Source organism: Podarcis melisellensis (assembly GCF_964234715.1).
Source record: "Podarcis melisellensis genome assembly, chromosome: 12".
In the NCBI taxonomy this organism is placed as follows: domain Eukaryota; kingdom Metazoa; phylum Chordata; class Lepidosauria; order Squamata; family Lacertidae; genus Podarcis; species Podarcis melisellensis.
The window spans coordinates 373,975-395,365 of record NC_138544.1 but is presented as its reverse complement, the minus strand read 5'-3'; the positions used below and the strand labels follow the sequence as shown (position 1 = coordinate 395,365).

General features: G+C 42.7%; 1 protein-coding gene across 2 annotated transcripts in view; it reads right to left on the bottom strand.

Annotated features, from left to right (window-relative positions):
• Positions 1-5,370: 5,370 nt before the first annotated feature.
• ADCY1 (adenylate cyclase 1) overlaps positions 5,371-21,391 on the bottom strand; it is a 184,290-nt gene continuing 168,269 nt past the window's right edge. The window contains exons 19-21 of one of the 2 annotated variants that reach the window (XR_014173165.1): positions 17,533-17,657; positions 15,265-15,847; positions 5,371-5,470 (exon numbers count right to left, since the gene is read on the bottom strand). Coding sequence is in view for 1 of the 2 variants with exons in the window: in XM_081931018.1 (XP_081787144.1) it covers positions 15,509-15,847; positions 17,533-17,657 (464 nt within the window). In the remaining variant the exon portion in view is untranslated. Of the gene's footprint in view, positions 5,471-8,091; positions 15,848-17,532; positions 17,658-21,391 lie in introns of those variants that run through there. The other variant, XM_081931018.1, reaches the window with a different exon arrangement.

Here is a 21,391-nt window from a genome sequence, read left to right as displayed (position 1 = left end):
TATAAGAGGATGTCACATAAAGGAGGGAGAAAGGTTGTTTTCTGCTGCTCCAGAGAAGTGGACACGGAGCAATGGATCCAAACTACAAGAAAGAAGATTCCACCCAAACATTAGGAAGAACTTCCTGACAGTAAGAGCTGTTCGACAGTGGAATTTGCTGCCAAGGAGTGTGGTGGAGTCTCCTTCTTTGGAGGTCTTTAAGCAGAGGCTTGAGAACCATATGTCAGGAGTGCTCTGATGGTGTTTCCTGCTTGGCAGGGGGTTGGACTCGATGGCCCTTGTGGTCTCTTCCAACTCTATGATTCTATAATTCTATGATTCTAGGATCTACACCTGATTTATCAAAATCAGTAATGCTGAATTAGCATGATTGCATGAAACAAGTTCTTAATGGTCCAATTCACACATAACATGAAACCGAGCCATGGCTAAATGTGAATGCATGAGCATAGAGGGACTTGCAGTAAAACCCATGGCCACAGCATTCCTCCTCCAAACCTGCTGCCGTCACACTGCCCGGGGCCTGTGGTTTGTCTCCCTTGGCAAGCCAGGAACAAAACTTTGTTGCAGATTGTGGTATGTTTGGAGAGTAGAAAACCATGAGCTTGGATTCAGGCATAACACTGCGGCTGCACACTGCTGCACACTGTACCTATAAAGCACACTCAGAGGGATTCCTTCCCTCAAAGAATCCTGAGCACTCCTGTTTGTTAAGAGTTGCTGGAAACTGCAACTCTCTGAGGGGTAAACTACAGTGCCCAGAATTCTTTGAGGGAAAGAATGTGTTTTGAATATGCTTTGATGTGTCCACAGCCCTAAGCCATGGCTTGGCTCTGCATAGTGCAGCAGGAGCAGGACTGCGGAAGGTGCACATGAGACAAAGCTTTCACTGAGGGTACCAGAAGTCACTCAGGTATAGCCATGGTTTGCTTTATGTGCGAATGAACCAGTTGTCCCTCCGACTTCTCAGTAAGACCAAATTCAACAAGACCATCTTGGTTTATATCCTCAGCAGAATCAACGGCTCATCCATGCTTCCACTTGTCCCACTGCTCCCCCCTTGGGAGAAACCCGCTCCTTCTGCAGAATCAGAGCAAACATCACTCAGTGTTTCTGCAGATTGATGTTTGTTCAGTTCAGCGGTAAACAAAGGATTTTCTCAGGGAAAGTGGCGGGTCAAACAGAAAGCTGTGCTTTCTAGGCAGGGGGCAGGCAGAAGTGGGGAGAAGCCCCAAGTGGTAAAATTTTGCCTGAATCGAGCCACTTGGGCAGTGGAGGGAGGGGGCAACCTGCATGTTTGAAATCTCCCACATCTAAAATGAACAAACATCACTTAACATACAAAAATAAGCCTCTAGGAAGCAGGAGAAGGATTGTCCTCTCCTTGACATGCTACCTTTGATGTGCAGGTAGGGATGCCTCCCCCCCATGCAGGAGCATCCACACCTGGCAGATCCTTACCTGCAAGCTTTAGTGACACCTCCAAGACAGGTTTGCTGGCTGGTTCTGTAACATAAACTGCCTCTCAACCTAACCGGATGCTCACTGCTTTCATGCAGACACATCCTTCCAGCTGCCCTAGGAATGTCAATCTGGCAAATATGTTCTACAAATCAAAGTAAGTCTTCAAAATGATGCCATTATTTCTCTCAGAAATCTAAAGGTGCTTGTGCAGAAGCTGGCTACGTCCTGTGCACATGACCTGGACATTTCAAGTGCCCCTGGAGCCATGTCAGCAGTGACCAAACACACTGCTCTGCGGGCTCAAGGATTTCTGAGCAAGGATGGGTTGCTATAGAATATCATAGAAGCAGAGCTGCACCCAGAGGTACTTAGCCGATGGATATTTGGAGCCTGGGTTTGCACAGGATCGATCCCTTCCACTCTTGAACAAGAGGATCCTGGGTGTAACTGCGGGAAACTATAATTCCTATCTCTGCTACATTACGAACTGTAATATTTGATTGGAGTGTAACCGTCCATTGCTGGCAATGAACAAGCAGAAATGAAATGGTCACCAAGTAGCAGAGTAACACAATCAGGATTATTTCTTGAACCTGCTTTATGTTTTCACACATGAGGCTTAAATTGCCTCAGAGCTGTAACACCAGTTGCTAATGCCTCATTCTGTTCCACACAACATGTTGAGAAGCCTGTTGATAAATGACCATTTTCTCTGGTGTAGGTTTTATATGCACATTACAAACCCCATTGAAACAAGCACCCCTTTAAGCTTTGTGTGTGAAAATATTGACAGTGAGCCACTTATAGCTGTTTAGGAAATCCTCCAGTTCAGGTTTCATTGCTCTCCTAAGCTCTAGTTTGTGGGTCTATAGAAAGAATATTTTGTGTCAGCCTGAAGGCTTTTTATAGTGCCTTCTAATGAACTTGAGATCTGGAGCTCAATTCTTTCAAGTTTATAATTATGGAATTTTAATTTCTTGATACCTTGAATGCACACAGTCAACTCTCTGTATGTTTATGTGTTATTTAAATGCATGTATGGATTTCTAATAGCACAGATGCAACCACCTGCAATTCACATGCCCTTCAAGTTCCTCATTTCTTACTACTATCTTAAGAGTTTTGTAAAAACTAATTGGGGGAGAGGGTATGAGAAGATGCCCTTGATTTCCACCTGGACAGACAGGCTGGGATTCCTCTCAGTGGCTCAGCCAGGTAGGTTTAGACCTGGGATTAGACAGCCTTATTGATGTTGGGGGGTGGGGACAACTTTAGACCCATTGGCCCCTAGGAGTTGGATCCTGTGGTTGTGAAACACACAACTGACCTTTCTTTTCTATGCACCTCCATTCCATACTTCACAGTGGCTCCTGCATTCCTGATATGCTGGAGCAAAAATATAAAAAAGATCAATCCTGTTGAAGAAATACTCTGAGCACGTGCAATTCCTGATTTTAAAAACTCACTTAGATCATAGCACCAACCTGACTACTGGAGTAAAACAGAGTTATAAGCACATTTGCTGGGGAAGAACTAATTATTAGTTTTAACTGATGTTAAAACTGATGTTTTTAAATGCTGCAAGCTGCTTGAATCCTGAAAAAACAAAAGTACTGTTTTGGGGGGACAGGGAGCGGGTGGTTGTGGAGGACCCCCTGGTTCTGAGGGTGGGTAGACAGAAAAGATAGAGGCAGGGTGGGGTGGGGAATCCACAAAAAAGAAGACAAAGATGGAAAAATTAAATGTTGTCAGAATGGTTCAGGCTGAGAGAGCAGAGAAGTGGCAATGTTAGAATATCCCTGTGTGAGCTTGGGAAAGCTTTTAATTGTTGCTCTGTCACTATAGGTTGGTATGTTCTGATGGCCCTAGCATGTGCGTTTATGTATATTCACATTTATACAAGAAAAAGAAAATCATATGTTATATAACCATTCTGCAAGGGAACAGATTTAGCTAAATTTTTAAACTCCCATTTTGCAAATTCACACTCTCTGGCTGTTATGCCTTTGGGTATTAAACAGGCTTTCCACTTGCATTCTGTTCTGGTCACATTATATTACTGACATCCTAATACATTTGATATTCCATACTAGATTCAGATATTCAGATACTACCATTTTAATAAATTGGGCTTGCCTTGCTGTTTCTTTTTGCATTTTTCAAACAAAAGAAGAAACAAAATAAGCAAGTTGTGTAATAAAACTTAAAATTTAAGGAAATAATAACCATCACCACAATTAACGGCATATTTGCATATGTATATCATACTTCTGGGTGTCCAAACCCTCCTTGTAAGAAAATGAATTACAACTTTTGAATATCAAAATTTCTTCATCAGGACATCCTGCTATCATATTATCATTGCACAGGCGTAAATGACATTAGGAGGAACCTCAAGAGCAATAATTGAAAGTGTTGTTTCTGGTTTAACTGGAAGTGTTTGGGACTATAGCATGCCTACTTGAAAGTATATCTTACTGAGACATACATGTTCAGAAGCATGACTGAGATTGCAGTCCTGAAGTTTATTTAGAAAACTCCCAGAAAGCAAAGCAAAGAAAAGAAAAGGCAAAATGAAAATCTGGTATTATTTTTAAATCCCACAGTTTAGCCCAGCACTTTATTTTTGGTACCACAGTTCATTTTGGAACCATATGAATCAAAGAAATAAGGCATTGACTCAAAACTATATTCAGCAATCTATAACACCCGAAAACCATTTCTTCATATATTTTGTGTCGCGGATACAACAACTAGTAACAACTATTACCACTGACAGAAGCATTTGGGTAACTTGAATGGAGCTATTTCTCCCCCTCCCCGTTTTCTTCAAGGCAGTTCTGCCTGCTTGCGGAACTTAGTTCCTGATGGAACTAAGGCCTGGATCTTCCTCCCTCAAGGTCCTTCTTGCAGGACCTGCAAATGCCTTTGAGGGCAAACTCATCTTTCGGGGGGGGGGGAGCCCATAGCTTAGTGGTAGAGTCCATGCATTGCATGCAGAGGCTACCAGGTGCAACCCTTGACATATCCAGGTAAATGTAGGTAGGAGAGCTGGGGGGAATCTGAGGCTGCTGCCAAACATTGAAGTGAATGACCTGACCTGCTGCAGGTCAGCTTCATTTGTTCAAAAATTCCTAGCTAGAAGGGCCAAGGGAGCAGCACAAGAAAAGACTCCTGCTTGAGAACTTGGGGGAATTGCTGCCAATGAGGATATTTGGGATGGAGAAAACAGTGGTCTCCGTCTAAGCCTTCACCCACACGTCCTCTCGTCCCACTGCTTCTCACCCCGAAGCAAACCGCTCTTTAGCACTCAAGTGGAGCAAAATGGCAAATTGGGTCCCCATCTCCCAACTGCCATTTGTTCTGATCTATCCCTCAAGAGCAGGTTTTCCTTGGGAAAGGAGCAGTTCATGCTCAAAACCCTCGAACCCAGGCTTTCTAGGCACAGCACCAGCGGAAGTGTGGGCAGACCCCAAAGCAGCTTCATGTCTACAGAGACAATTGTGTGCTCGGATATTTGGGGATTTCCCAAAATCAAACATTTACTTATACTGTCAAGTCAAACAAGATAACAATCAGTACTGAATGAATTGATAGAATATATATATATATATATATATATATATATATATATATATATATATGGTGTCCTCGGGTGTCTTCCCGTGTAAAAGTTGGGGTGTCTAGGCGACGTTTCGACGAGGTCTCACTCGTCATCTTCAGGCTGGTGCTTTCGGCTTCTTGTTACTGGAACAGAGCAGGATCTCAGTGTTTGAGTTCCTATAAATACTGTTGAGGGGGTGTGGTGTATAGCCTCCAATGTTCTGGGCAGAGAGGAAGTTCCCAGGCTAGTGTGCCTTTTCTTCTTTTGTTCCTTAATTACTTGAGGGATATCTTGAGTGATTTCTTGAGTGATATCCTGAGTACCACTTAGGTGGGTCATTAGGTGTGGATTAGTTGCTAAAGTCTTTGTGTCTTGACCTCTTGAACTTTGTGAAGAGTTTTTCTGAGAAGATGGCTGTACTGCACTTAGTTGTGCTCTGGCTTGGCTTCGTGTATAGGGGCGAGCTGTGGTTTTGTGGCCTGTGTCAGCCAGATCTGTGTAGGGATTGCAGGGGGGTGCAGCATCCGGAGGTGCCACCATGGTTTGGCTACTGGATGGTGTCTGTAATTTATCTGTGGAGAGGGTCTGGGTTTGGGTCTGGTGTGGTTGATTGGTGATGGCGTTCTGTGTGCCTCTGGATCTGGTGTCAGTTTTTGTGGGGAGGGCTAATTTCCAGATGTCTGGCAAGCGGGATGTGTCGTCACGCTTGTTCATGTTGTGAGGGTGTTTCTCTATCTCGATGGCTTCCATGATTATTCTCTTGTGGTGATGTTCCATGTTAAAGAGCAATTTGGAATCTGCAAAATTAATTTCGTGTCCTGTTTCTTTCATGTGTTGGAAAAGAGAGGAAGTTTTTTCTTCTTTTTTGACGGCATTCTTGTGTTCTGCGATACGTGCATTTATTCGTCTGTTTGTTTGTCCAATGTACGTGGCTGGGCAGACTTTGCAGGGTATTTCATAGACCCCTTGGTTTTCCAACTGGATTTTATCCTTGGGGTTTCTGAGGATATTGGCTATTTTTTGGTTGGTGCAAAAGGCTGTTTTGATATTGTGTTTATGGAGGATTTTGCTAATTTTATCTGTAGTGCCCTTGATATAAGGAAGGAATAAATGCACGTATCGCAGAACACAAGAATGCCGTCAAAAAAGAAGAAAAAACTTCCTCTCTTTTCCAACACATGAAAGAAACAGGACACGAAATTAATTTTGCAGATTCCAAATTGCTCTTTAACATGGAACATCACCACAAGAGAATAATCATGGAAGCCATCGAGATAGAGAAACACCCTCACAACATGAACAAGCGTGACGACACATCCCGCTTGCCAGACATCTGGAAATTAGCCCTCCCCACAAAAACTGACACCAGATCCAGAGGCACACAGAACGCCATCACCAATCAACCACACCAGACCCAAACCCAGACCCTCTCCACAGATAAATTACAGACACCATCCAGTAGCCAAACCATGGTGGCACCTCCGGATGCTGCACCCCCCTGCAATCCCTACACAGATCTGGCTGACACAGGCCACAAAACCACAGCTCGCCCCTATACACGAAGCCAAGCCAGAGCACAACTAAGTGCAGTACAGCCATCTTCTCAGAAAAACTCTTCACAAAGTTCAAGAGGTCAAGACACAAAGACTTTAGCAACTAATCCACACCTAATGACCCACCTAAGTGGTACTCAGGATATCACTCAAGAAATCACTCAAGATATCCCTCAAGTAATTAAGGAACAAAAGAAGAAAAGGCACACTAGCCTGGGAACTTCCTCTCTGCCCAGAACATTGGAGGCTATACACCACACCCCCTCAACAGTATTTATAGGAACTCAAACACTGAGATCCTGCTCTGTTCCAGTAACAAGAAGCCGAAAGCACCAGCCTGAAGATGACGAGTGAGACCTCGTCGAAACGTCGCCTAGACACCCCAACTTTTACACGGGAAGACACCCGAGGACACCAAAACCTGCATTCCTGTACCCGTGAAAATCTACGAAAGCATATATATATATATATATATACACACACACACACACACACACACACACATGTGCACACGCGCACACAAAACAGTATATGGAGTTTAGTTTATTGCTTCTAATAAACAAAGGTAGCATAGATGTTGAGAGCACATTTTATATATTGTATACTGTAGACAGAGCAACACTGAGGTTGCCAGAACATTGCAGGTGAAAGTTTCCTTGTGGTGTTGCTTTGTAATTTTATGTTTGCTTTGCAGTATACACATACAACTAGTAGTGCCTTAGAAACAATGTGTTAAACTGATATGTCAAAAACATATAGAAAGATACTTACTCTTTCACATTTTTTTAAAAAAAACTGAAGTCAGGCATGAGTGGCATGCAGTAAGTAGATTGCAGAAGAGAAGCAAAAGGGTTTATAATCTTCATGCACATGTAAAACCTCTGTTTACAAAAAAAATTAGCATCTGTTAAACGTGTGCCTTTTTAAAGACTCGTAGTGTACATGCAACAAACCTGTCATAGCTAAAAGTATTTACAAAATTTCATACATCCTTTAAATAAAATAATAATTAATAAGACTACATGAAAGGCCAATATATAATAGTGTACAAGATTAAAAATAAATAAGGCGTTATAATACAGTTTTATTTTAAATTTAAAAAGTTACTTGCCACTACAATATAAAACTGTAACTTGAAAGAATATTTATGGCTAAATAGTCCTCTGGTTAGGACTGGAAATGAAAAAGAATTTGGATTCCTAATGCTGGGTTAATGTTTTAAGGCTGGTTCAGATGAGACTCTTAAGAGCACAGAGAACATGTACAGTGAGAAACTGGAGCTGCTCCTGCCCTGCCCCGGCTGAGTGGGCTTATTGCCTCTGGGTGGGGCGGATGTCTGGGCATTGGAGGCAACATTTGCACAGGGCCTCCCAGGCATGAAATCCCAGACCCATAAACCCTAAATGTGAACACAAATAAGTCCACTGAACTATTACCGCACATGGGGTCTTGTGCCCCTAGGCTACACACCCTGAGGCTCCCATTCACTTGAGCCATGTTTTCCTTTGCCCATGTGGTTAGAAATCTAATCACGCACGTGGCTTTGCGGGTGCAAATGATCAGGGATCAGCAACACCTGCAATGCCTTTGCCCGGAAATCAAACCACCCCTGCAAGGGATGAGGATCAGCTTATTGCACAGAAGGAGGGTGTGGCTTGGGTGAGATTAAGACCCCGCTGGGCCCAACTAGTCCCACAAACAGGAGCTTCCCCACTGCTCCCCTACACCAATGCAGTTCAGGGACCTGAGTCGTTCAAACTTTGGGTCCATAGGGTTGGAAGGGACCCCGAGGGTCATCTAGTCCAACCCCCTGCAATGCAGGAATCTCAACTAAAGTATCCATGACAGATGGCCATGCAACCTCTGCTTAAAAACCTCCAAGAACCTCCACAACCTATCACCTCCTAGCCTTCTCTCCCAAACTCCTTCAACTGTTCCTCATAAGGCTTGGTTTCCAGACCCCTAATCATCTTTGTTGCCTTCTGCACACGTTCCAGTTTGTCAAAGTCCACCTTAAATTGTGGTGTCCAGAACTGGACACAGGACTCCAGTTGGGGTCTCACCAAGGTAGAAAAAAGTGGTACTTCACTTGATCTGGACAGATCCCTTATTTTGATTTGGTTACCATTTTATGTGAATAGAGATCCAGTTTTGCTCTGAGTGCAAGGCAATGCAAGTTTTCCCTCCAAGCCTTTCTTTTTTGGGTGTGTGTGTGTCCTGTTCACATTCTATTTGATCTGTGATGTGAACATTACGTCCAAAGATTAGATGCCATTGGACTTGGAGGCAGTGCAGAAACATCCCGTGGAGGCATTGCACACTCCATTTCACATGCATTTTATACCCTTAGAGTCTTGCTCAAATTGGTACCTACACTAACTAAAGCCAAGCAACTGAATGAGTGACAGCAATTACTCATTTGTTGAGTCTTTGTAGAGTCACAACCATGGATTGTAGAGTCACAACCATGCAACTGCTAGGATACCATTTTAAGCAGCCAAGGCTTCCCCAAAAGAATTAGGGGAACTGTAGTTTGCTAAGGGTGCTGGGAGTTGGTACGAGACCCCTATTCCATGCTCCCCAAGAGCTACAATTTCTTTCCTGAAGAAGGATTGTTAAAGCACACTGGGAATTGTAACTTGGCAGAGGGCTGGGGTCCTAAGAACTTTCAGCTCCATAATGAATTGCAGCTCCCAGGATATTTTGGGGGAAGCCATGACTGTTTAAAGGAGCACTATAGTGCTTTAAATGCAGGGTGTGCAGGGGGCCTTAATTCACCTACAGTGGTACCTTGGTTCTCAAACACCTTGGTTCCCAAACGCCGAAAACCCAGAAGTGTTTCGGTTTTTGAAAGTTTTTCAGAAGCTGAACGTCCGATGCGGCTGTCAGCTATTGTTTTCGGGGCACCTGCACCAATCAGAAGCTGCGCCTTGGTTTTCAAACATTTCGGAAGTTAAATGGACTTCCACAACGGATTAAGTTTGGCACTTTTGTTTTTGCTATTTATTTTGCTTTTTTGTTTTTGAGGCTTTTTCGGTTAATTTGTTTTTGTGACTGTGTGAAACCCAGTTCAGCTATTGATTGATTGATTGTGTGACTGCAGAAATGGATAAAAGCCCCCCATCCAAACAATGACTATCATCAGTGCAGGTAAGAATTTTTTTTTTTTTATCATCTACAATACTGTCTTATTTATTTTATAGTGCAGTGCATTGATCATTGCTTTAATTTATGGATTAATGGTTAGATAGTAAAATTCATGTTAAAAATTTTTAGGGGTTGTTTTTAAAAGTCTGGAACGGATTAATCCATTTTGCATTACTTTCTATGGGAAAGCGTGCCTTGGTTTTGGAACGCTTCAGTTTTGGAACGGACTTCCGGAACATATTAAGTTTGAGAACCGAGGTACCACTGTACTTAGGACCAATTCACATGAACAGGGCTCTATTTATGTGGTGGCAGAATAAGAGTGTATAACACACACACGCACACACCCAAACAAACCCCACACGAATAAGGATGCTGGGCATTATGTAATTATACACTTGGGTTATGTTTTACACATTTTATTGGCTCTTGTGGGAGACCTGGTTTGTCATATCAGTCTTTTGCTCTTTATAGTATATGCTTAGATGTATAGATCCCATTTGTTTGCCATTAATTTGGAATAGCCTAGAGCTAAACAACAATAAGGATTGATTACCTAATAGGTATGAAGTAATGTGCAACATGAGTGCTTAAGCCTAGGTGCAATCTGTGCTATTAACAGGTGGCAAGATGGAAGCAATGCACAAAGGGAGCCAACATGTGGATCAGCTCAGACGAGGCTCCCCATACCCGGTGGGGCAGGGAGGCACACCCCTCCTCCATTACATGCACAAGATCTTTGAGGACCTCACGTGTGAGCCTGCCCCCTGAGAAGGATGGCATGGCACACACCATAGGCTTTTTAAATAACACTGTTATTTCCTCACATTATTTCCTCATCTGTATTGTCAAGGCAGAAGATGTGAAACCAAACCTGCCTTTAATGCATACAGTCACCATTCAAGTGTAAGACAAACAGCAGATTTTGGAATTCATTGGAATCAAAACTTAATCCTCAATATCCCTAGCACTGAAATTATTTTCTTTTTTAATGTGTGGCTGATTCAAATGTTGAAATATTTGCAAGTACTTAACTAATAATAGAATTCAATGTCTGTTCATAATCTCCACAATAAGAATAAAAAAAGTTACCACAGGAACATTTGCAATTAGTTTCCCCAAAGACCTCCAATAAAAGGCTTTTCATTATTACAAATACCTTATTAACAGAAAAATTGTGCAACTCATGTGAAATATTGTGCTTGCTATTGACGGACCCCTAATAGCTTGCCAAATGACAGTATTTAAAAACAGCTGCTGATACGATTCCATGTCCAATGAAGGTGGCTGCTCTCATTATGAATCTATTTGATCTTACTTCATGAAAATGGGAATCACATCCATGCGCTGTAGGAAAGAGCCAGGTCTTTTATGAGGCGTTACAAGCTTTCTCTTAGGACATGGACTGGAGAAGCACACACACAAAGTCATCTTTTCAATTAGAAATGAGCCAAATGGTGGAAGCAAACATTTTCATGCCACCTTGCGAGGAAGCTTTTGGCTCTTGGGCCAGTCTTGACCCATTAAGGGTGCGTGGGTGGGTGTCAATTTTCCCCCTCAGGGCCTCTAAAAAATTAAGCCATGCCCACCTGCCAATCACTTGGATGTCACTTGGATGGGGGCTGCAATGACAACTGATGAGTGTGGGGGTGGGGCTTGATTCTGTGTCAGCTGCGAGCACAACTTTCCCAGCTGGGAACTGATACATGTAGTCAAAGCAGCAGGATTTAACCACTGGTGATTAACTGGTTACATCCTGCTCAGTTCTCCTGCTGGGACCAGGTACATGCTGCCAATGCCCAGTGTGGGCTTGTTCAAAATCCCTTTTGCAAAGAGCCTCATGCTGCTCTTTAAACCTCTAGTTTTCAGAGATTCCATGGGGCTCTGTTTGCAAAAGGGCTTTCAAACAGGCCAGTGATGCTCTTTGGACCTCCAACAACTGGAGGTAGGGTCTCCTCACCTGAAAAGATACCCCACCACTAGGCCAGTGCCATTCAGTAGTTTGACTGGGCTTATTTGTATCTGGGTGGAGTCTGGTGATGCTGTTTTGATCTTGTTGAGAAGAGGCAACCAAGTTATTGTCTAGCTTCCTAGCTGATATGTTTTCTATGCCATCCATGACATGTGCCCAAAGCCAAGTTTCAAACCCACAAATTCCTAACAAAACAAAAAGTATTGGTATAGTTCCCTGCACCAGAATTCTTCACCTTTAATAATTCTGCATCATGCCCTGAACTGGGGGCGGCAAGGGGGGGGGGAGAACCGGGACCACATCTTCCTGCTTTCATCGAGTTATAAATCTCCAAATGAAGGAAGAAATAGTACAAGTAAGTTCACCATTTATGTAGTGAAGAAGGAAGTCAGCAATGCTCTAAATTCTTTACCTTTGCTGGATAGGGACCACAAACACAACAATGAGAGTGTTATGAGCAAGTCATGTTCATTTCATCCCCATGGGGAATGTCACTGCTTTGCTGTGACTGGAACACATGAATGCCCCACCTACGTGAAAGTAGTGGAAGACTTGCCACAACAACATTTCCTTCCCCTTGCTGGACTTCATGCTCTCTTTGAGGGACTGAGCAACACCACCTCCTGCACACCCTAGGGAGCTCATATCCAGAGAGAGAGCCATGTTCTACTGGTTCTCACCCACTATATTAATTCCATCCTCTTAAGAACATCTTGGCTGGGAGGCTTCTAGCATTGGTGTGTAAAGACATATACTGTATAGAAAGGGTCTGTCTTATGTTGCCTGTGACCTGCAGTGTCTTGGCTGCTCTGAATTACTATCCTCTTCCCCTGCACTATCAATGCGAAATTCTACACTTCCCCCCATAACCCCCCCATTTTTGACCCAAGGGGGAATTTTTTCCCAAACTGGGGAGAAAAGGAAACATTGGAGGGGGGGGGAGTAACCTTTTTTGAAGCGAAAATGTTTGCTCCCCCAAATCCACCATATAACAGTTTTAAATCATGTCAGAGATGTGATATTGGCTCAATGGAACTAAGACTTTATTTGACAACAGATGTTCCTATTAACCCCCTGGTAAAAGTTGTCATGTCCTAGATCCCGGATGTGGAACATAGAGTTTTCCAGATGTTGCTGGACTCCCCTGAGCCAGCCTAGTCAATGGCCAGCGACGAGGTCAGTTGCAGTTCACCAGCATCTGGGGGACCAGAGATTTACCCCCTTGTCTTAGAGCTTAATGAAACAGGTGTAAGTCTTTCTCTTGACCTAAAGCAGATTATAAATCCTACCCACTTGTTATCATAAGCCACTTCAGAAGCCTGTTTGTGCTAGCAATAGTGACGTGTGCATTTTGAAATTAAGATGAACAAGATGATCACCACACTGAAATGACTGTTCTAAAAGTGGGCACAAGCTGCGGATTCACCAAGAACTTCTGGAAAAGCTCCAATGAAATGAATGGAAACCAGGCAAGGGAGCAGTTTGGTGGTGCCTGCCCCTAGACTATTTTGAGACACCAAATTATTGCACCAAGCTCTCCAACATCTTTTAGCAGCTTTAGATAGAATTCTACTGGTTTTAGCACACTGTTGCTTCCAACTTCCTGTGCATACAAGAAAGAACTCACTAAAAGTCAATTAAGAAAGCTTCCCAAAGTTTGTTTCATGTAGCTGTTCTTGAGATGTGCCAAACTACAACACGAGGCATTTCCTCACAGTAAGAAAAGAAAGTGGTCGTTGTTTCTAACCAGACTATAGTTCCTGTAAGTAATGCTGATGGGGATTAAGACAAATGCAGTTCAGGGGAGGAGGAAACATAAACAACAAACCTCTGGATATTCTCCTTGCCAGCTTGTCCGCTGGGGAAAACGGACTCTAGCAAGGGAAAGCTGGCTCAGGAGAAAGGGCACTGGGAAAGGTAAGGGTTGAGCCCCCTTCCCCTTGCTGTTTCCAAATCACTCTCTAGTCACACTTTAGCAGGGAAGCTGGTTCCTGGGCTCCCAGACCTTGCACTCCCTGCTGGTATTTGATCTACTGCAACCATCTTACTGAAGAGCAAGTGCCAAAACACCACGGGGGTGAGCTACAAAGGAGAACGTTTGCTCTTGTGCAAATCCCACTCATATTAATAGGGCTTCCCAGGTGAGCTGCATACAATGGCATGAATTAATATTCATGAGATCTGAAAATGGGTAAAGTATGCACCCATGTGCAACACACAAACATACACTGCCCACCCTGTGGGCTGACATTTCCCTAAATAGGACAAATTTGCAATGTTATTATGAAAAGATATTACTTCCATTCGAGACACCCGAATCAATATTGTGCAAAAAGATGTGCTGGTACATTATTGAGTCACCCTATGAAAATATCAGGTTAAACATCTGATCTAGAAAACAAACAAATGAAGTCTCCACTCTAAGTTTGCCAGTGAGAATCTCCAGATGGCAGGTGAGAAGAACCCTTGCGCAGAAACAGAGTTCTGCAAAACTCTGGCATCAAACAATATGGAGAGATCCAAATGTTCCATTTCATGAATGGAACAAGTTCTATTCATGAGCAGAATTCTCCTATTCAGTGGAACTGAATCACCTAAATGCATATGTTGGCAAATGCTTCTAATAAAAGACTATACAGACAAATGGCCAGCTGTTTGACCTGCTGAAAAGGCATAAATCCTACCTTAATACTCTCTTGGCATTCCTATGCCTGCCACTTTGCAGCATTTATCCAGAGGCAAGTTAGGCTTAGCCCAGAAATCACATGGAAGCTCCAATCACACAGACCACCTCTTAAGAGTGCAGCAGCTGCTTCTCTAGAGTGAGAATGAAGTCTTACAAAGCTAGATTCTGATTTATTACAATAGATTCCAGTGAATCGACCTGCAGCCTCATCAAAGACTCATTGTTAAATACTTGAAAAAACACATTTTTTTAAGAACTACATTTGTTTACCTGAGGACTTGCTACTTCCTATATTAAATACATTGCCAAAAATTTCTTGTCCCCCCCCCCCATGTTGTGTGAAGGGACTCTACACTGCTTCCTTAAACCTCAGATATGTCTCATTTGCCCTTACACGCCCTCCCTCAAACATCAGCTACAGACATTTTAGAGGCAACCACATTGGATATGATTATAAGAGCATTCTCCCTCTTTGCCATTGCAGGACGTCAATTTTCTATAACTATAAACCTCTCCCATTTTTATATAGGAAATATATAAATATATATATAGATGTGTGCATTAGATACATGTATCTACACACATCACCCTTCTCTCTCAACTGTGTTGTGTCACTATTATTTCCAGCATTGCTTTTATAGTTTTCTGAAAGAATACCGACAGTCACCAATGACAGAATTTGCCACAAATTGACAATTTCTTTCTTTCTTTCTTTCTTTCTTTCTTTCTTTCTTTCTTTCTTTCTTTCTTTCTTTCTTTCTTTCTTTCTTTTCTCTCTCTCTCTCTCTCTCACACACACAGCCAGTCTCACCATGACTTTTTCTGTTAATTAATTTACCCTTTAGATTTGCTGATAAAATTTTCCTTTTCTTCAGAAAATCAGCAGTAGACTTTTCTTAACAGAATTGCTAGCCCTTATTTGATCCACAAATTCATATATGGTGTTCCCAGGTTCTCTTTGGTTGGATTGTAGACATCTTAGTTGACACCAAATCCTGTAGTCTTCAGCTTCCTTGTGAAAATCCAGGTGACCTCTGCTCTCTGCGATCACTGCAATGGCCCAGCCAAAATCTTCATGGTTCTCATGCCTCTTTTATGGCTGGCACAGAGGGAAGATAGTGCAGCGTCAGATTGGTGTGGGTGGACGGGGCTTGAAGTGTCCCAGCAACGGCATTTGCTGAAAGGCTGGGAGATGAGGACACAGATGGGCAACTGGTGCCCAGTTTAGTCTGAATGTTTGCTCGCCCATAAGGGTACATTTTCCGCTCTAAGTTTAATGACCGCGTTAGCGAATTGCTTCCATTGGCCTTTCCTTCTAGGAAATAGGTCAGCATTTCACCTTTGCCTTTGACACTGACTTTACCCCGACATACAAAGTCATAACTGCACCTCCTCAGTATCCTCTGGACTTCTTCTGTAACCTGTGAATAAAAGGAACAAAAATCATTTGTGACATATTAGACTACGCTGCACTGAACCTTTTGGCCCAGATGTTTTTTTGAGGTAGGAAGAAGGCCAACAAAGATTGGGGTGGTTTTCTCTCTCTCTCTCTCTCTCTCTCTCTCTCTCTCTCTCTCTCTCTCTCTCTGTGTGGGGGGGGGCTTAACTTACTTTATGAAAGGTGACCAAGATGCTTCCCTCATCATTTTTACTTTGAATAAAAAGCTTTCCTATTGCTCCTAGTGATGGCAAGACACTCTGCTTCCTGGCTAATGATGCTGCAGGAGGATGTGCTTTTCCCAGAGGCATTCTTGGGCAAAGAATGCCTACAGGGGAAAGAACGCCCTCGCACCTTTGCTTTGGTGGTAATAGAGAATTTTTTTCTGCTCCTGCTAGCTGTAGTATAACAGAGCAAGCTGGTCAGTAAATCACACAGTTCAAAGCTGGAGTTAACTCGTTATTAGTGAAACATGATCTTCACAGACTTGACTATGTTTCAGGCATAATGAGCACAGCAGCTCATGCCCTGTAGGTCCTACTCCATGAAATCAGTGGCTGAGATGAAATGCCCCCACCTCCCCACAGCCTCCTCCTATCCAGGGCTTCCTGCAAGCAATCAGAGACCTTGCCTGCATGCAGCCAGTCTTTGCTCCTCCCATTTCATCCCTCTCCTGGTTCTGTGAGTCAAGGGGAAGGGGAGCTTGTTGCAGCAGGGAATGGGAGACTCTTCACCAGCCTGACTCCTCTCTGCCTCTTGGCCTCCCTCCTTCCACTCTTCTGCTTCAGCTTTTGCCTCTGAGTCTGGATTTCTCTCTGCCACAGACTCCTCCCACTCACTAAACCCTGTTACCTCTTCAGCTTCTGCAACCTCCTCCTCCCAGGCTCTTCTCCCTCTGACCACTCACCGTTGTCCCACTACCAACCTCCTGGCTCTGAGCCTTCTTCCCTTGGGGGTTCTTCAGCCAGTTCCTCCCACCATGTCCAACCTGTCCAATGTCCAATTCATGTCCAACCTGTCCATGACAATATATTTTGTTTCTAATGGTTGCTTTTATTAATGCACTGTTCTCTGATATGCATTAAAAAAAAGCATAACCAAGAAATGTAACCCTAGATGGGACTATGCATATCCGGGAGTGGAGCTGTGCAAAGAGGTGGCTTAATTCTGATGCCTTCAATCAGCTGGTGGAAAGAAGCCTGTTTAGTTCCAACCCAGCACTTGGGGACATTTTTGCAGTTAGGTCCAAAGCTGTCTTCCTCTTAAGAAGAGCTGGTGCCATTGTTCTAGTACAGTGGTACCTCTGGCTACGTACTTAATTCGTTCTGGAGGTCCGTTCTTAACCTGAAACTGTTAACCACTTTAGCTAATGGGGCCTCCCGCTGCTGCTGCTGCTACGCCGCTGTCATGCGATTTCTGTTCTCACCCTGAAGCAAAGTTCTTAACCCAAGGTATTATTTCTGGGTTAGCAGAGTCTGTAACCTGAAGCGTATATAACCTGAAGCGTATGTAACCCGAGGTACCACTGTACAGATATATTTATCTGGCACATGCAGGAAGCCGTTCAAATGCAGTAGGTGGAACCTCACAAGTAGCCTGAATAGCAAGCCACTGTTTAGCTCTTCCATATAGACTGATGTAGTTTTGAAGGATGATGAAAACACTCACCTGAATTTTACCTTGCACTCCAGTACTATCCATTCTACTGGCAACATTTACAGTGTTACCCCAGATATCATACTGCGGCCTTCTAGCACCAATGACCCCAGCCACTACAGGACCCACGTTAATACCTGAAATGGGAACAGTGGCCATTCCTTTATTTAATGTTTGCTCCAATATCTATTTCATATATCTAAAAAGCATAGCAGATGCTAAACAGAATGTTCCTCATTTATACACTTCCCTTTCCTGCAGTTTTGGTTTTTTTTAAAATAAGATTTCTTAGAAGATAAACCATCAGCCTGGAAGCTGAGCTACTTACTCCTAAGTAGACAGAACCTTATTTGCTGGAGAGGGTAAATGAAATGGCACATGCTCACAGGCATTTTTCTTTGCTATTATTTCACACCTTCCAGGACCTTGGCCATAGGGGACTTCCGGGTTAGCGCCATAGGTAATGGCGGAATTCCTCTGACTAGGAGGAATTTGCTCCGTGGGTCTGGCTGCCACGGCGAAGGTGGGAACCCTCCAAAAATCACAGGTGGGTGAAACCTGTGAACGTGGGATTCAGCGGGCACCTTTTGCGCCTCCCCTACTTGCAGGGAAACCCGATTTTGGGGTTCCGGAGCGAAGTGGGGTGAGCAGCGCGGTGCTGTGAATCAACCGCTTCTTCCACGGAGCGAAGCCGCACAGCTGTTGCCGGAGAGCGCTGACTTTTTCCTGTGAACAATTGGACTCTAAAAGTAACTACCCGTGAGTAAAGCAAATTGGAAACTTTTAAAGGGGGAAAAAAACAAGACAAGACTCAATTCGGTACTCTAGCGGGAAGCCATAAACAGGAAGTCCGCCTTCCGCTTTTGTAGATAGATCAAAGCAAAGAGGCTGCAAGCTAAAGTCTTGGAAAGCCGATTGGAAAGGTCTAATTCCTCAACATCAAAAAATAGTAAATCCCCCCCTTGGAAGCAGGAGAAGGGGGGGAGTTTTGGACTTTATATACCTGCAAGAGAGAGGGAAGGAAGCTAAAATTCCACCGCTCAGAACCTGGGAACGGGCTGCCAATAGGACAATAAGACTGCTGTACTTTGAAATGTGCACTGACTGTGAATAGATCACCTGTTGACAGCTAGCTCAGTAAGAGAGATACATTGTTTTAAACTGTCTCACTCTGATCTTAAAAAGGAGGAAAAGTAACTGAAAACTGAAACTAATTTTCCTGCTTGAGCTGTGTTTTGAAAAACGTTATTTTGGATTAATATAAGTACAGATTGTAACTGTTTCCCCCTAGAGGAAGCTTCTGAAACTGTTACAAGAGCTGTTTAAGGGGAATTTTCCACTTGTAAGATAAAACTCTGTGACTGTGGGACTGACCTTGGACTTTTTAAGTGTTATGGCAGATGGGAAAGAAAAAGTAGATTCGTCACTCCCAGACAAAACATTAAGATTTGGGAAGTCAGCATCTGGTCCTTCTGCTTCACCTGCAGCTGTACTAACACAATCTAAACCAAGAGGAATGTCATCAGAAGAAGCTCTAGCATTAGGTAAGATAAATGAATCTTTGGAGCAGCTCAATAAGAAGGTAGATGTGACAAATGCGAAAGTGGATGCTACAAATGCGAAGGTGGATGCTGCAAATACTAAAATTGATTTAAATACAGAAAGTATAAATAAGTTGGGACAAAAGGTGAATGCCAACATAGAAACTATTCAGAAACTGATACAGGAATCTACTTCAATCCAACAGACTTTAGAAGAAGCCAGAGAAAAAGTTGCTGCCATGGAAGTTAAGGTAGCACAATTGGAAACACAGAGAGTCCCAGATCTACAGAGACAACTTGAGGACCACAAGTCGATGCTTTCTATGTTTGAGCTTAAAGAAAAACAGACAAATTTGAGGATCAGAGCTGTACCTGAATTGGAGAAGGATAGTTTGATAGACTTTCTCACGCAGGAATTTGCAGAGTTTTGGGCTTTGGATTTGGAATAAGAAGAATTTAAAATTGTGAGTGCCTTTAGACTTGGAAGAGGAGGGAAGAAGAATAGAGTAAGAGACTGTTTGATCACCCTCTGATCTAAATAAGAGAGAGATAAAATTTTGGGTAGGCACTATCAGAAGACCTTGGTAATACAGCAGTCAAGAGTGGAAATATTCAAAGATATCCCGAAACATCTTTTGGACCTTAGGTCCAATTATGGAGATTTGGTTGTCCTGCTGAGAAAGAACAGAATCATCTTCAGGTGGGAATTTCCCCAAGGCCTATCCTTTAGCTTTAAAGGAAGGAAAATAAAAATAAGATCAGTCGAGGATAAAGAAAAGTTTCTGAGTAATTACGAAGAAGACCTGCAGAAGGAACTTGGAAAAGAGCCAGGAGTGGACAGAAGATCACCAGATAGAGGACAAGAGCAAAAAGTACTGGACGGAAGATCACCAATACAATACAAGCAACACTAACTTTGGACTGGACAGCCCAGGGAAAGTGATACCAACACCACCGACAGAAGAAGAGCAAGAATTGGGTGCAGTTGGAGGAAAATCAAAGTAACTACATCATGGCACTGCAAGTATTAAGCTGGAATGTTAATGGACTGAACACCCCGGAAAAAAGGTGAAAAGTCTTCATTTATTGAAAAAAGAACAATTGGACTTGATTTGTCTACAAGAAACACATGTGATAAGGCTACACAGGAAGATATTGAGTAATAAAAGATTGGGACTTGAATTTATTTCATCAGACAAAGTTAAAAAAAGAGGAGTAGTACTTTATGCAAAGGAGAGCCTATCACCGAAATTTATATTTAAAGATGACCAAGGAAGATTTGTTGCAATTGAAATCCAATCACAAGGAGAGAAATTTCTGATAGTAGGTATTTATGTACCAAACGAGGGAAAATCGGAATTTTTAAAAAAGTTACATGAGATTCTGATGGACTATATGGATTATAATATGATCCTGATGGGGGACATGAATGGAGTAGTGTCTACAAATATGGACAAGGCCCAGAGGCAGGTAGTTACCAAGGATGGTACACTACCAAAAACCTTTTTCAATATGACTGACAATATGGATTTAGTTGACATCTGGAGAATGAAGAACCCCTTGGGAAGAGAGGGAACTTTCTTCTATGAGGCCAAAATGACATGGACAAGAATTGACCAAATTTGGGTAACTAGAGGGCTGGCTCCGAAGACTAGAAAGGTGGAAATTTGCCCTAAAACTTGCTCCGACCACAATGCTGTGAAGATGGAAATGAAACTAACACCAACTGGTTCCTTCAGATGGAGGATGAATGACACTTTGTTCAGGAACGAAGAAGTGACAAAAAAGGCCCAAAAAACTTTGAGAGATTATTTTGAGATAAATATGAACACCACTGTTGAAAAAAGATAATTTGGGACACAAGCAAAGCGGTTATGAGAGGATTTCTGATACAACAGAATGCGATTAAGAAGAGAGTTCAAAATGAGAAAAAAGACAAGATTTTGGAGAAAATGAAGGAGAGAAGTAACTGAGAGTGAAACCAGTCGCAGGAGATCCTGAAAGAGATAAAGTTATATCAAGCACAATATATGAAAATGATGAACCAGGAAATAGAATGGAAAATTAAACATATGAGGCAAAAGACATTTGAATCGACAAATAAATGCGGAAAACTGCTGGCTTGGCAAATAAAAAAAGACAAAAACTCAATACCATTACAAACTTGGAAGTGGAAGGAAAGAATATACAGAATCCAGTGGAGATCAGAAAGTGCTTCCAAATGTACTTTAAACAATTATATACACAGGAGACGCAGAAAGAAATGGACATTGATCGATTTTTGAAAACAAATGGATTACAAAAAATCTCTCAAGAAAATAAGCTAATGT